The following is a 12292-nucleotide window of genomic DNA, read 5'->3' as shown; positions in this document are numbered from 1 at the left end:
ATGGAGGAAATCTCTGCATGGTCGGGACACCCAAACATAGACTTCTTTGTAAATAATGTGAAGTTTCAAAGGTTTTGTTCATGAGCAGAGAGAAACAGGCATTTTGAGTTTTGATTCTGCATATAATGAAGGCAAGGACTCCTGCGTGCCTTTCTGCCTATCCTCTTATGCAGGGGGTCATAAGGAAAGTAAATCGGGACAAGGTCAAGATAATCTTATTCACGTCTGCTTGGCCCAGAGAACAATGGGACCTCCAGACGTACTGTACCTCTTAGCAGGGACCTACAAAGTGCTGCCTGTTCCTCCATATTTACTGATCCAACAAGATAATGGAGTCTGTCCTCTAGATCAAAGCACACTGCATGTCACCACATGGGCAATAGGTTTCTAATGGACTTTGAAATACTTTTGTTCTGCTGATGTTCAGAATGTCTTAGTGAACTCCAGAAAAGAATCTACTCAAATGGTACAATTTAAAACTGAAAAGCTTCAGTGTCAGCAGGTAATAATACATCCCTTTTGACTGCCCAATTCAATGTATACTGGAATATTTGCTCCAGCTTAAAATCTCAGACTTGTTTTCTTTAAAGTTCATTTATCTGCCATATCAGCCTTCTATTCTTTTGATGATGAATGTGTTTGCTCTTGAAATGGTTAAGTCTCTTTAAACATTTCTTAACATTTATCCTCCTGTTTAAACTCTCATCCTGGCAGGACATAAATCTGGTTCTCACATATTTAATGAAATGGCCATATGAGCCAATGGGAGAGTTTGTTTTTATTTCATTTATCAAAGTAGCACTCCTGAGGCAGTTCTGTGTGCAAGGTGAGTGAGCAAGTTATAGGCACGTATGGTAAAACCACCATTTACAGTTTTTTTTCATGCGGACAAAATAGTTGTATATCTTCACTCCCTAATTTCTCCCTAAAGTAGTTTAGATTTTCACATTAATCAGTTCACTTCTGTTTCTCTGAGTTTCATGTGCAGAAGGATGAAGCCAAACTGCATAATCTTCATGCTAAAAAAGCTTTAGCTTACTAGTTAGATGGGAATAAAGAGTTCAGACATTCACCAAAGCTATATCTCCTTTGCTTAGAATAAAAAGGGGCAAGCTGTGTCTTCCTAAACATTACTCATCTGGGCCAAAGCCTGTATAGGAGAGGCTTTTACATTCATTTCAGGAATAGGAATGGAATATATAAGGTCTCGCTCTACTAGGGCCATAGGAGCTTCAGTACCATATCTCAGACACATACCAATTAGAAATCTGTAAATCTGCAACTTGGAGCTCTAGTTCACCCTCCTACAAAACATTGCGGTCTGAACCTCAAGTCCAGATCTGAAGCTTAGTTTGTCAGAGCAGTCATTCATTCACTTATTAATTAGGACTTCTCATCTCACCTTCCTTTGCATCTACTGCTTGCCAGTTTCTCCCATGCATGGGAATATATAGAGGCCACTTGAAGGAGAAATAACAGTATGTTATTTGTAACTGTAGGTCAAGATAGACTCTGCGTATTTGCACTCTCTGACCACCTTCCCCTCTTCCTTGACTCTCATAAACTAGACTTGAGGAAGCCGAGGGAAGGGACTGAGGTGGCTGGAGCTTTACAGCTTCTTTTATAGCCTGACCCCAAGAACATTTGGGATTGGTAAGGGGTGGGGCAAGAGGACACGAGTGCTCCAGTGGCCACTGCTAGTTAAAGTTCCACTGTCTCAGTTCACCCGCTGGCACATCCAAGGAGTGCTAATATGCAGAGTCCAACTCAAAGAACTCCAGTTGCAAATAAGTAACCTTAATTTTGGGTATTAATCTGATCATCACTGATCTATTTTTTTTCTCTAGGGTGCAAGAGAAGAGAGTGTTCATCTTCTGCGGCGCTTCTATAAGGTATTTTTTTAAGGAGGTGGATAAAATTAATCTTTTATTTTAAATATTTCCTCTTCCAACTGAGGTAGACTTCGCTGTAGAAAAAAATGTACACAATATTTGAAGAAAATGATAGAGTTAAGTACCATAAATTATATTGCCCATATTATATACAGTGTCTTTGTAGCCATTTCAGTCCCAGGATATTAGAGAGACAAGGTGGATGAGGTAATATCTCTTTATTGGACCGACTTCAGAAGAAAAAAATAGGCATTGCAAATTGCTGCTTCTTCATGACTGTGCATGCAGTCCACCAGAGCTGGAGATGTTGTTTTCTTAGCAGTGCCTACTGCGGTGACACATGCATCTTTATTATGCTCATGCTACTGACTGATGATATAAAGCACAGCACTGCCCCTGACGCCTTCAGTTCCTTCTGTTGTCAGAGCATGTTGACTTGTTTACTCAAGTCTTTCCCCATTGTCAGTGGTTTTTCCTGTATCTTTGTGTACAGTTTTATATTGCATGTGTATGTGTGTCTGTCTAGGTTTTCTTTCTTTTTCTTGGTTTTCTGGCATCGAGTCCCTCTTAGTGGTCAGGTGTTTCCATTCAGTACCAAACCCCTTTGGTCCTCGGGTTTTAAGCCCTATGCTGGTTGCAAGATGTTTCTGCCAGTGACTAACCCTTGCTCCAGGTGCCTGAAGTTTCTGGGTGAAGGCCACATTCAAAACCCGAAGCTGCATACAAAAAGGGACAGGGAGATTGACTTGCATCCATCTTTGGAACCTTCCCACTTGGTGCAGGTGCCAAGTACATCTATGTTTGCTAAAAGAAAAGGAGTACTTGTGGCAACTTAGACTAACAAATTTATTTGAGCATAAGCTTTCGTGAGCTACAGCTCACTTCATCAGATGCATTCGGTGGAAAATACAGTGGGGAGATTTATATACGCGCGCGCGTGTACACACAACATGAAACAATGGATTTTATCATACACGCTGTAAGGAGAGTGATCACTTAAGATGAGCTATTACCAGCAGGAAGGGGCAGGGGAAGGAGGAAAACCTTTTATGGTGATGATCAAGATGGGCCATTTCCAGCAGTTAACAAGAACGTCTGAGGAACAGTGGGGGGTGGGGTGGGGGGAGAAATAACATGGGGAAATAGTTTTACTAGTTGGCAACGGGTTCCTGGGTTAGTGGTTCTGTTGTGTGGTGTGTGGTTGCTGGTGAGTATTTGCTTCAGGTTGGGGGGCTGTCTGTAAGCAAGGACTGTCCTGTCTCCCAAGATCTGTGAGAGTGATGGGTCGTCCTTCAGGATAGGTTGTAGATCCTTGATGATGCATTGGAGAGGTTTTAGTTGGGGGCTGAAGGTGATGGCTAGTGGCGTTCTGTTATTTTCTTTGTTGGGCCTGTCCTTGCAACAAAGCCCGTTGCCAACTCTGTCCACATATCTATCCAGGGGACACCATCATGGGGCCTAATCACATCAGCCACACTATCAGAGGCTCGTTCACCTGTGCATCTACCAATGTGATATATGCCATCATGTGCCAGCAATGCCCCTCTGCCATGTACATTGGTCAAACTGGACAGTCTCTATGTAAAAGAATAAATGGACACAAATCAGACATCAAGAATTATAACATTCAAAAACCAGTCGGAGAACACTTCAATCTCTCCAGTCACTCGATTACAGACCTGAGAGTGGCTATCCTTCAACAAAAAAACTTTAAAAACAGACTCCAACGAGAGACTGCTGAATTGGAATTAATTTGCCAACTGGATACAATTAACTTAGGCTTGAATAGAGACTGGAAGTGGATGGGTTATTACACAAAGTAAAACTATTTTCCCATGGTATTTCTCCCCCCCACCCCACCCCCCACTGTTCCTCAGACGTTCTTGTTAACTGCTGGAAATGGCCCATCTTGATCATCACCATAAAAGGTTTTCCTCCTTCCCCTGCCCCTTCCTGCTGGTAATAGCTCATCTTAAGTGATCACTCTCCTTGCAGCGTGTATGATAAAATCCGTTGTTTCATGTTCTCTGTGTGTGTATATAAATCTCCCCACTGTATTTTCCACCGAATGCATCCAATAAAGTGAGCTGTAGCTCACGAAAACTTATGCTCAAATAAATTTGTTAGCCTCTAAGGTGCCACAAGTACTCCTTTTCTTTTTGCAATACAGACTAACACGGCTGCTACTCTGAAACCTATGTTTGCTGTATGTGCCCCTCCAGACGTTCTCATTTACCCCCCCCCCCCCAAAGATCAAAGGTAAGGCACCAATCCCCTTCTCTGGTGCTGAGGAAAAAACACACAAGATCCAATGAACACCTTTCCTCTAATATGAATAGATCTGATTCTGGCAGGAGTTTGAGATCCCTGTTGCCATCTATCCTCAGAGTAGCAGATATGGCAGGTAGACATCGCGCCCTGGTACCGACCTCTGCTATATCTGTGTAAGAATCATTGACTCTGACACTGGCTTCTGGGTGGTCGAGGCCAGTTCTTACTTTGGTGCTGACACTTGTGGTGCAGCAACTGCTGGGTCAAGGAGGTGTCTCAGTGCCAACAACACCTGATACTTGTGCAGCACATAGATTTTTGCTCTGCTTCTCGATGCCAGATTCTTCAGTCATGCAGGCGGTAGGCCTACTGGTACTGGTCCCCTCCGCTCCCTGGGCTCCAGCACATTTGATCCCAGCAGAAGTGCTATTTCAAGGCAGGGACAGCAGGTCATAGTACCATCAATGGTCAAGTCCTTGGAATGTCCAACTCTTTTTCTCATGCTGTCCAGTCCAGGGATAAACAAAGTATGTTGTCCAACTACTATCATCCAGCAGATGTTCCATTTCCAGAATTGAGTGGCATAGTACCATAGTGGCTTACAGATCGCTCTGGATCCTCCTCGGAGTCAGAGGTTGTTTCCTGCGCACCACCTTTCCAGGATAGGAAGTCACACTCCTCCTCGCCATTACTGGGAGGATCCCCGTCCCAGGTAACTATCTGACTTTGGAAGATGTTCTGGAAACTGAGATCCATGGAGCAGTTATAGCTGAGGTCCTATGCCTCACCATTGGCTTTTTTGGAACCCTTGAGTCATCCTCCCACTGCAGTCTTCCCCTGTTTCTCCTGCTGTAAAGTGACCTAGCAGGTGTTGAGACAGATCCCATGAAAATGTTCAGGTTCCTGTCTTTGGTACTGAGCAAGAACCACAGGCTTCTCCATAAATTCTTGTGGCAGAAGCCTCATCATTGGAGAAGGTTCAAACCCAGCTGCCTTTGAACTCCTATTCCTCATTGCCTGATGATGCCACAATGTCTGGGAATTCCTCTCCTGTCCCCAATAATTTCAGGTCATATCAAGAATTGTTAGAGTAGCTAACTCTCTCGATATTCAAATTGAAATGATTCAGGAGATTTCCCATAGACTGATGGCTCTGCCCATAAATATGGCCTTTTGTAGCCTACAAAGTCGAGTGGTTTCTCTGCTCCTGAATGCTATGAGAACCAAGAGGAGGCGGCATGTCCCTTCTCAGAGATATGAACATTTTTTACACACAGCCTTCATTAGGTTCATTAGCAGTGAGTGAAAGATCACATCAGGGCTAATTATCTCCTATCGTGAAGGACAAAGAAGCAGAGAAACTCCAACTTTTTGGTAGAAAGGTTTATTCCACATCTGGTTTTCAGTAATGAATCTCCAATCAACAGGTCTTACTGGCTAGATACAGTTTCACACTCTGGGACATTATGCTGAAGTTCTTGGACAAATTGATGGAGGAGGCTAGGCAGCACTTCCAGGCCTTGATAGAGGAGGGTAAACTAGTGGCTAGAACCTCTCTCCAGACAGCCTTGGACAGGGTTGATTCAGTGGCTAGGGACATGGCATCCTCAATAACTATATGCAGATGTTTGTGGCTACAGTCATCCAGTCTCTCACCAGAAGTTCAGGAGACAATCCAGGATCTTCCCTTTTGAAGGTCCTACCCTTTTTCTCTCAAAGTACTGATGAGCTGTTATGTAGATGCAAAGATTTGAGCCCCAGGTTAAAATCTTCAGGGATTTACACATCCTTTCTTAAAAGGAAGCAATTCTGCTTTCAGCCTCTTTAGAGATACTTATTCTACCCACTTAAGCACCACAATGGAGAAAGAGACACAGAAGAATACCACCACCTTATTGTAATGCAGGTTCCTTGAGACAGTATGCAGCCTCTAGTCAGGCTATTTGACACTTTTTGAGGTCAGGATACCAGCTTACCATATTAGTTTCTTCCATCCATATTTTTTCCAACAGGTTATTGATGTCCTATATGACAACTGATGAATGGGTTCTAAGCACCCTGGCATCCATCATCCCCTCCATAGATCCCAGCAACTTGAGTGATGCATATTTTTATGTGGCTATCCACCAGAGCCACAGGAGGTTCCTAAGATTTGTGGTCCACAATGCTCATCAGTTTGCAGCCTCGATTTTTGGTCTATCGCCAGCCCTGTGAAATTTTATAAAATGCATGATGGTAGTAGCAGAATTTCTAAGGACCCATCAGCATTACCAGTACCAAATTCAAATCCCAGGGAGGAGTGGTATCTGCCACATGGGGAAACAGCCTGTCCAAACCCTTTAAGAATCTGATGGTCAACACTAATCTGCTCTCTATTGGTGGATGGAATGCAGAGAGAGCTTCTGAGGGAATTTAGAGAAGTCTTGATGCTTTCAGTGAAGCAAATAATCCAGGAGATGCTAGACAGAAGCCAGGATTGTTTCTGGCCACTGCTGCTTCATTACTTCTGTCTATGAAGGTAGTATTCTTGGTGGCCATTAACTTCACGAGAAGGGGGGCTGACCCTCCATACACGGTTTTTTTAAGGATAAAGTATATTTACATTCTCATCCAAAGTTCTTCACTAAAGACATCTTGGAGTTCCACCTTTAATCAAGCCATGTACTTACTATTCATGTTTCCTAAGCTACATTTTCGTAAGGATGAAGAGGGACTTCATACTTTGGATGCCAGAAGGGCATTGGAATTTTATTTGGACAGAACTAGATCTTTCAGAAGATCTACTCAGCTGTTTGTTGCAGTTGCAGACAGAATGAAAGGCCTCCCAGTTTTTAGGCAGAGGATGTAATTGTGGATTTCATTCTGTATAAGTCTGTGCTATGACATTGCCAAAGTACCTCCACCACTCCACACGAGCCCCAGTGGCTTCCACTGCTTTCTGGCTGAGGCCAAAGACAAGAGATGTTTGTAAAGCTGCAGCATTGTCATCGGTGCATACTTTAACAAGACACTATGCTATATCCCAACAATCCAAAAATGGTGCGCAGTTTTGGTGAGTAGTTCTTCAATTGTTCAGGTAGACTCCAAAATCCTACTCCAGTGTAAACTGCTTGTAAGATACCTGAAGTGGAATGAACATGTGCCTTCATTCTAAGGAATAAAAACAGTTACTAACCTGTTCTGTAATTGTTCTTTGAGATGTATTGCATATGTCCATTCCACAATCGACCCCTTTTCCACTCTACGTTGTAATTTATCTGGTAAAATGGAACTGAGGGTGTGTCCACCTTTTATACCATTAGCTGGTAACACAAGCATGCAAAAGGTGCTTGTGCCATCCTGATGAGTACTGCTAAGAAAAAAAACATCTTCAGCTCTAGTGCACTGGGTGTGCACACACATGTGAAGTGGAATGGGCATCTACAACACATCTTGAAGAAAAACAGTTATAGAACAGGTTAGTAACAATTTTGTCTTAACATGGATTAGTGAGTAGAGCGCAAGCAAGGTATCAGAGGTGTCTGATTGTAGTTTATTACGTGGTTCTGCTGCTTATGAATGAAACAGAGTCCCTGATGTACTCCAATGAGGTTTAAGTTTCAGGTCCTATCAGTGTTAGGGAGGCACATGGTTATTAATGACACTTCTTGCTCAGCAATTATCTTTAGAAGGCTCCATAATTTATTCTCAACATCTTAAATATTTTCTTTTTTCCCCTATTTAAGTGAGATGTTTACAGCATTACACTCCTTTTCGTGCATTGTAAACAAATCATGAGAGAACTGAAATATTCAGTCTGACACTTTAACTCCTCCTAATAATAAACTAATGTCAAATATCCCAAAACAATTAATGAACAGACATGAAATGCTCCTATTTTGGTAAGTTCTTAAAAGAATGTTGAGTGCTGAACGATGATGCAGGATTTCTTTTTTACTTGAACTTACGGGTGACTTATGAGAAATGTGTGTAATGAAAAACAGATGGCTTCTCAACCATGACCCAGGATCCATAATGTACATGTTTATACATGGAGAAATAATATCTTGGGTTTTTTTTTAAGGGAGAAGAGATTTTTCTGGATATGTTTGAAGACGAATACAGGAGTATGACAGTAAGTGATTAGAAAATAGAGGTTGAAATAGAAATGCTGATGTAAAACCTCACAAAATACCAAGGATTTTATTTATAGGACTGGAATAATAAAACTGCATGTGTTTTTTGCTCAGAGGAGTGTGCCTACATTTTAATATAAGGCCTTTTATCTAAAAATTCCCCAATACTTTAAATTTCTATAAAAAGCCTAGAGATCACTTAATCTCCTGAGAAGTGTAGTATCTGTTTAACAGCATGCCGAAACACTAATCAATGGAAGTAAAAAAAAAAAAATATTCCTGTTTTCCTCTGGTAGGTGTGTAGAATGTAATAACCCTGGTTTCCATGCTAGATCCCAGTTTTGGTATACACTGCTTCTCTTGTGAAATGGGGAATGGAATCTTACTGACAACAAACAGCAGGGCCTGGATTTTACATCCTATTCTAAAGATGGCACTTCCAGCAGCATAACACTCTGTGTAATAATCTCTTCATGATTTATACCTTGTCAACTCAAATTTAGACAGTTTTAATTAAAACTGATTTTTCTGAGCAATGATACTAGTGGCAGTTGACATTGCTATAATCATAATGCTGGCCAGAGAACAGTCCCTGATTTTGCAAAGATTTAATGTTTAACCTACAAACATCATGTCTTAAAACAGTGTTTGGGCATCTCTGACCTTGGGTTGCCAGACTGCTAGTGTCACAAGTATTTTTTCCTGTTAGATAGTAGCAGGAGGCACAATAATGAACAATTACGTCTCCTATTAAAATGCACAACGTACAGTTTGTATATTACAAAAAAAAAATATTTTAACATTGGGAGGAACCTTGTGAGTCTGCTCAAAGTGGGGAGGTTGGAGATATTTGGTCTGAAATGTTTCTTCCAATCTTTGCGTATTGAATAGCTTTCATTGAATGTTGGTGTGATTCTATTTTGAAAAGTGCTTGAAAAACTCGTGCTGGATGGTTCCATGTGTATTGCCTCTTTATTGGCACTGAGTCCATGTGCTATGAAATCAAAGTTGTTCTCTAGCAGTTCTGCAAATGCATTCTGAGATCTAAGGATCAGATTCTTCTCCCATCTTATGCCAACATTAGACTGATGTAAATCTATTAACTTGACGAGAGTTGTTGCTGATTTACGCTAGCAGATGAGAAAATCAGGCCCTAAGAGTCAAGCTGCATTCTCTCCTTCAAGCACAATCATTGTAACAGATTTTTAGGTAAAATGAGATAGTCCATGACATCTGCATCTTTGTTGCCTTTAACAGGGTTACAAAAGGGTATGTAATTTGTTCATAGTGAATAATTCTGTTGAAGCAGAAGGAGGAGTAGAAACCAGGTCGCTCACTGCTGTCTCTGCAGGGCCAACGAGTAAAAAGTTTGTATTTCACCAGCATCAGCAGATCTGAGTCAGATGGTGCCATATCTGCATTTTTACTTTTCTGGGGTAGAACCGTACTTTGAAATGTTATCTTCATTTTTGAACTCAGTTCACCTTTATCAGTAAGAAACCTGATCAACTTTGTTCCTGAATGTGATTTTATCTTTAAGATCGCTGGCTCACCTTATCTCAGAGCTGTTCATTTCTTGTAGTTATACATTCACAATAGCATTATCTTTAATTTAGAATTCCATGTTATTTTTTCTGCTATCTTAATCTTGCAGATTAATATCCACCAAATTTCTTATTCACCAAAACCGTTTTAACTGAGTTATGCAATATTTTAGATATCTTAGGAATTTCTTCAAAAGGTATATGATGTTGATAAGTCTTTTTTTAAATTATTTATTATTTTTATTATTAGCAAGCCTTGGGGACCTGCATTCAGAACTTTTGTTTGTGCCAGACACCAGTCTGAGATTAGTGCTTAGATCCTTATCTGTTTCAGCCCTGTCTTGCTTTGCAGCATCTGGAAGCACATCATGATAACAAGAGTAGACTTCAGTTGTCAGCCATCCAACATGCCTACTGTGACGGGTTGGATCACAAAAACCCCCTTGGAGCTGCCAACTGATGTGCCAAGACTACTACTGCCCCTGCTTTCTCTGCCAGCTCGGGACTCTAGCACCCTGTCTTGCTGAGCCAGACACGCCAGTCTGCTGCAACACAGACCCAGGGTCTGAACCACGTGTCCCAAAGCTGCAGACAAACTGAAAGCAACTTTAAGTGTTCCTGTCTTTGACACTCAGTTGCCCAACTCCCAATGGGGTCCAAACTCCAAATAAATCCATTTTACCCTGTATAAAGCTTATACAGGGTAACCTCATAAATTGTTCCCGCTCTATAACACTGATTGAGAGGTATGCACAGCTGTTTGCCCCCCCAGGTATTAATACATACTCTGAGTTAATTAATAAAATCAAAAACTTTTTACTTATTAAATATAGAAAGTAGGATTCAAGTGGTTCAAGTAGTGACAGATAGAACAAAGTGAATTACCAAGCAAAATAAAATAGAACACGCAAGTCTATGTCTAAGAAAACTGAATACAGATAAAAATTTCACCCAGTAAGCTTACTTTTACAGACTAGTCTCCTAGTCTGGATCCAGCAATCACTAACACCCCGTGTAGTTACTGTCCTTTGTTCCAGGTTCTTTCAGGTATCCTTGGGGTTGGAGAGGCTATCTCTTGAGCCAGCTGAAGATAAAATGGAGGGGTGTCCCAGGGGTTTAAATAGTCTTTCTCCTGTGGGTAGACACACCCCCTTCCCCTTGTGTAGAATCCAGCTACAAAATGGAGTTTGAGTCACATGGGCAAGTCTCATATCCATATATGACTAAGTTTCTTAACAGCCAAGCCACATTCCTGGGAAAGCTCAGATGTGGATTGGTGTCTTCAAGAACCATTGACCATTAAGTGCTTATTGTTTGGGCATTTAACTTGCACATTCCTTCTCAAGAAACTGACCAAATGCTTACAAAGGCTGTAAATCAAGCCAGTACACACCCAATATTCATAACTTCGAACACAAAAATGATACATGCATACAAATAGGATTAATAGATTCAGTAGATCATAAGCTTTACAGAGATATATTACATGGCATATGTTGCATAAAACATATTCTAGTTATGTCATATATACATTCATAAGCATATTTCCATAAAGCCTTATGGGGGACACCATTTGAAAAAACATGTACTCTCTAGGCAAACTTCAGATTTAAAATATTAGAAATACATATTAAATCTATATTATATGCACTGTAATGCTCTTTTTTCTTTTCTGGGTGCACTGCAGTAGATCAGTAAAATCCCAAACTCCTTATGAATTTTATTGATTTGGTCCACTTTTGTTTGGGGGAAAAAAATAGGCTTTACATTGAATGAGCAAATATTGACATAGACAGAGTATATTTATAGAACTGGTTTAAATTTTATATCTATGCACACACACCAGAGTCCTGAAAATATCAAGTATGCTGCTTCTGGGGTTTGTTAGAAATAGTGAGTTGCATTTGAAAGTGAATTTGCAAATTCTTTTTATTGCTGTAATGTATGCTGAATATGGAATTATTTTCATAGATTAAGCCCATGAATGTGGAGTACTTGATGATGGATGCCTCCATTCTGCTCCCACCAACGGGGACACCACTGACTGGTATTGATTTTGTGAAAAGACTGCCATGTGGAGATGTGGAAAGAACACGAAGAGTGAGTGAGCCTATGATCCTTTTGTGAAATGACACTTAAGACTTTCCCTAAATAGGCAGGTGGTTGCACCTTCCATGCGGAAAAATGTTATGTCAACACAGAGCATGAATTAAACAACTCAACGTATGACTATTATCCATATAGTAATGAACTCTTCAAGTATTTTTGGCCAATATACTGGAAATTACATCATAGAATCAAAACTAAAGATAGGGAAAGCCATAGTGAGGTCACCTAGTCCTATCCTATCCAATACAGAAATGTTTTCTCTATGGTATTTCTTGTATATGGTAACTTTTAATTTGTATTTGGGCAATGGAATTTTCTCTGTTGTACTTGAAAATGGTTCAGAAAATGGCAACAAAAATGA

At 40.7% G+C, this 12292-nt stretch overlaps 1 protein-coding gene across 10 annotated transcripts in view; it reads left to right on the top strand.

Moving 5' to 3' along the window:
- The window catches only part of CLEC16A (C-type lectin domain containing 16A), a 204313-nt gene that overhangs the window by 67199 nt on the left and 124822 nt on the right, over nt 1–12292 (top strand). For all 10 annotated transcript variants that reach the window (XM_043494551.1, XM_043494549.1, XM_043494550.1 and 7 more), the window contains 3 exons: nt 1848–1892; nt 8227–8277; nt 11794–11922. In XM_043494551.1, the coding sequence (XP_043350486.1) occupies nt 1848–1892; nt 8227–8277; nt 11794–11922 (225 nt within the window). The remainder of the gene's footprint in view (nt 1–1847; nt 1893–8226; nt 8278–11793; nt 11923–12292) is intronic.

Source organism: Dermochelys coriacea, chromosome 10 (assembly GCF_009764565.3).
Source record: "Dermochelys coriacea isolate rDerCor1 chromosome 10, rDerCor1.pri.v4, whole genome shotgun sequence".
Classification (NCBI taxonomy): Eukaryota; Metazoa; Chordata; order Testudines; family Dermochelyidae; genus Dermochelys; species Dermochelys coriacea.
This window is presented reverse-complemented; position numbering and strand designations above follow the sequence as displayed.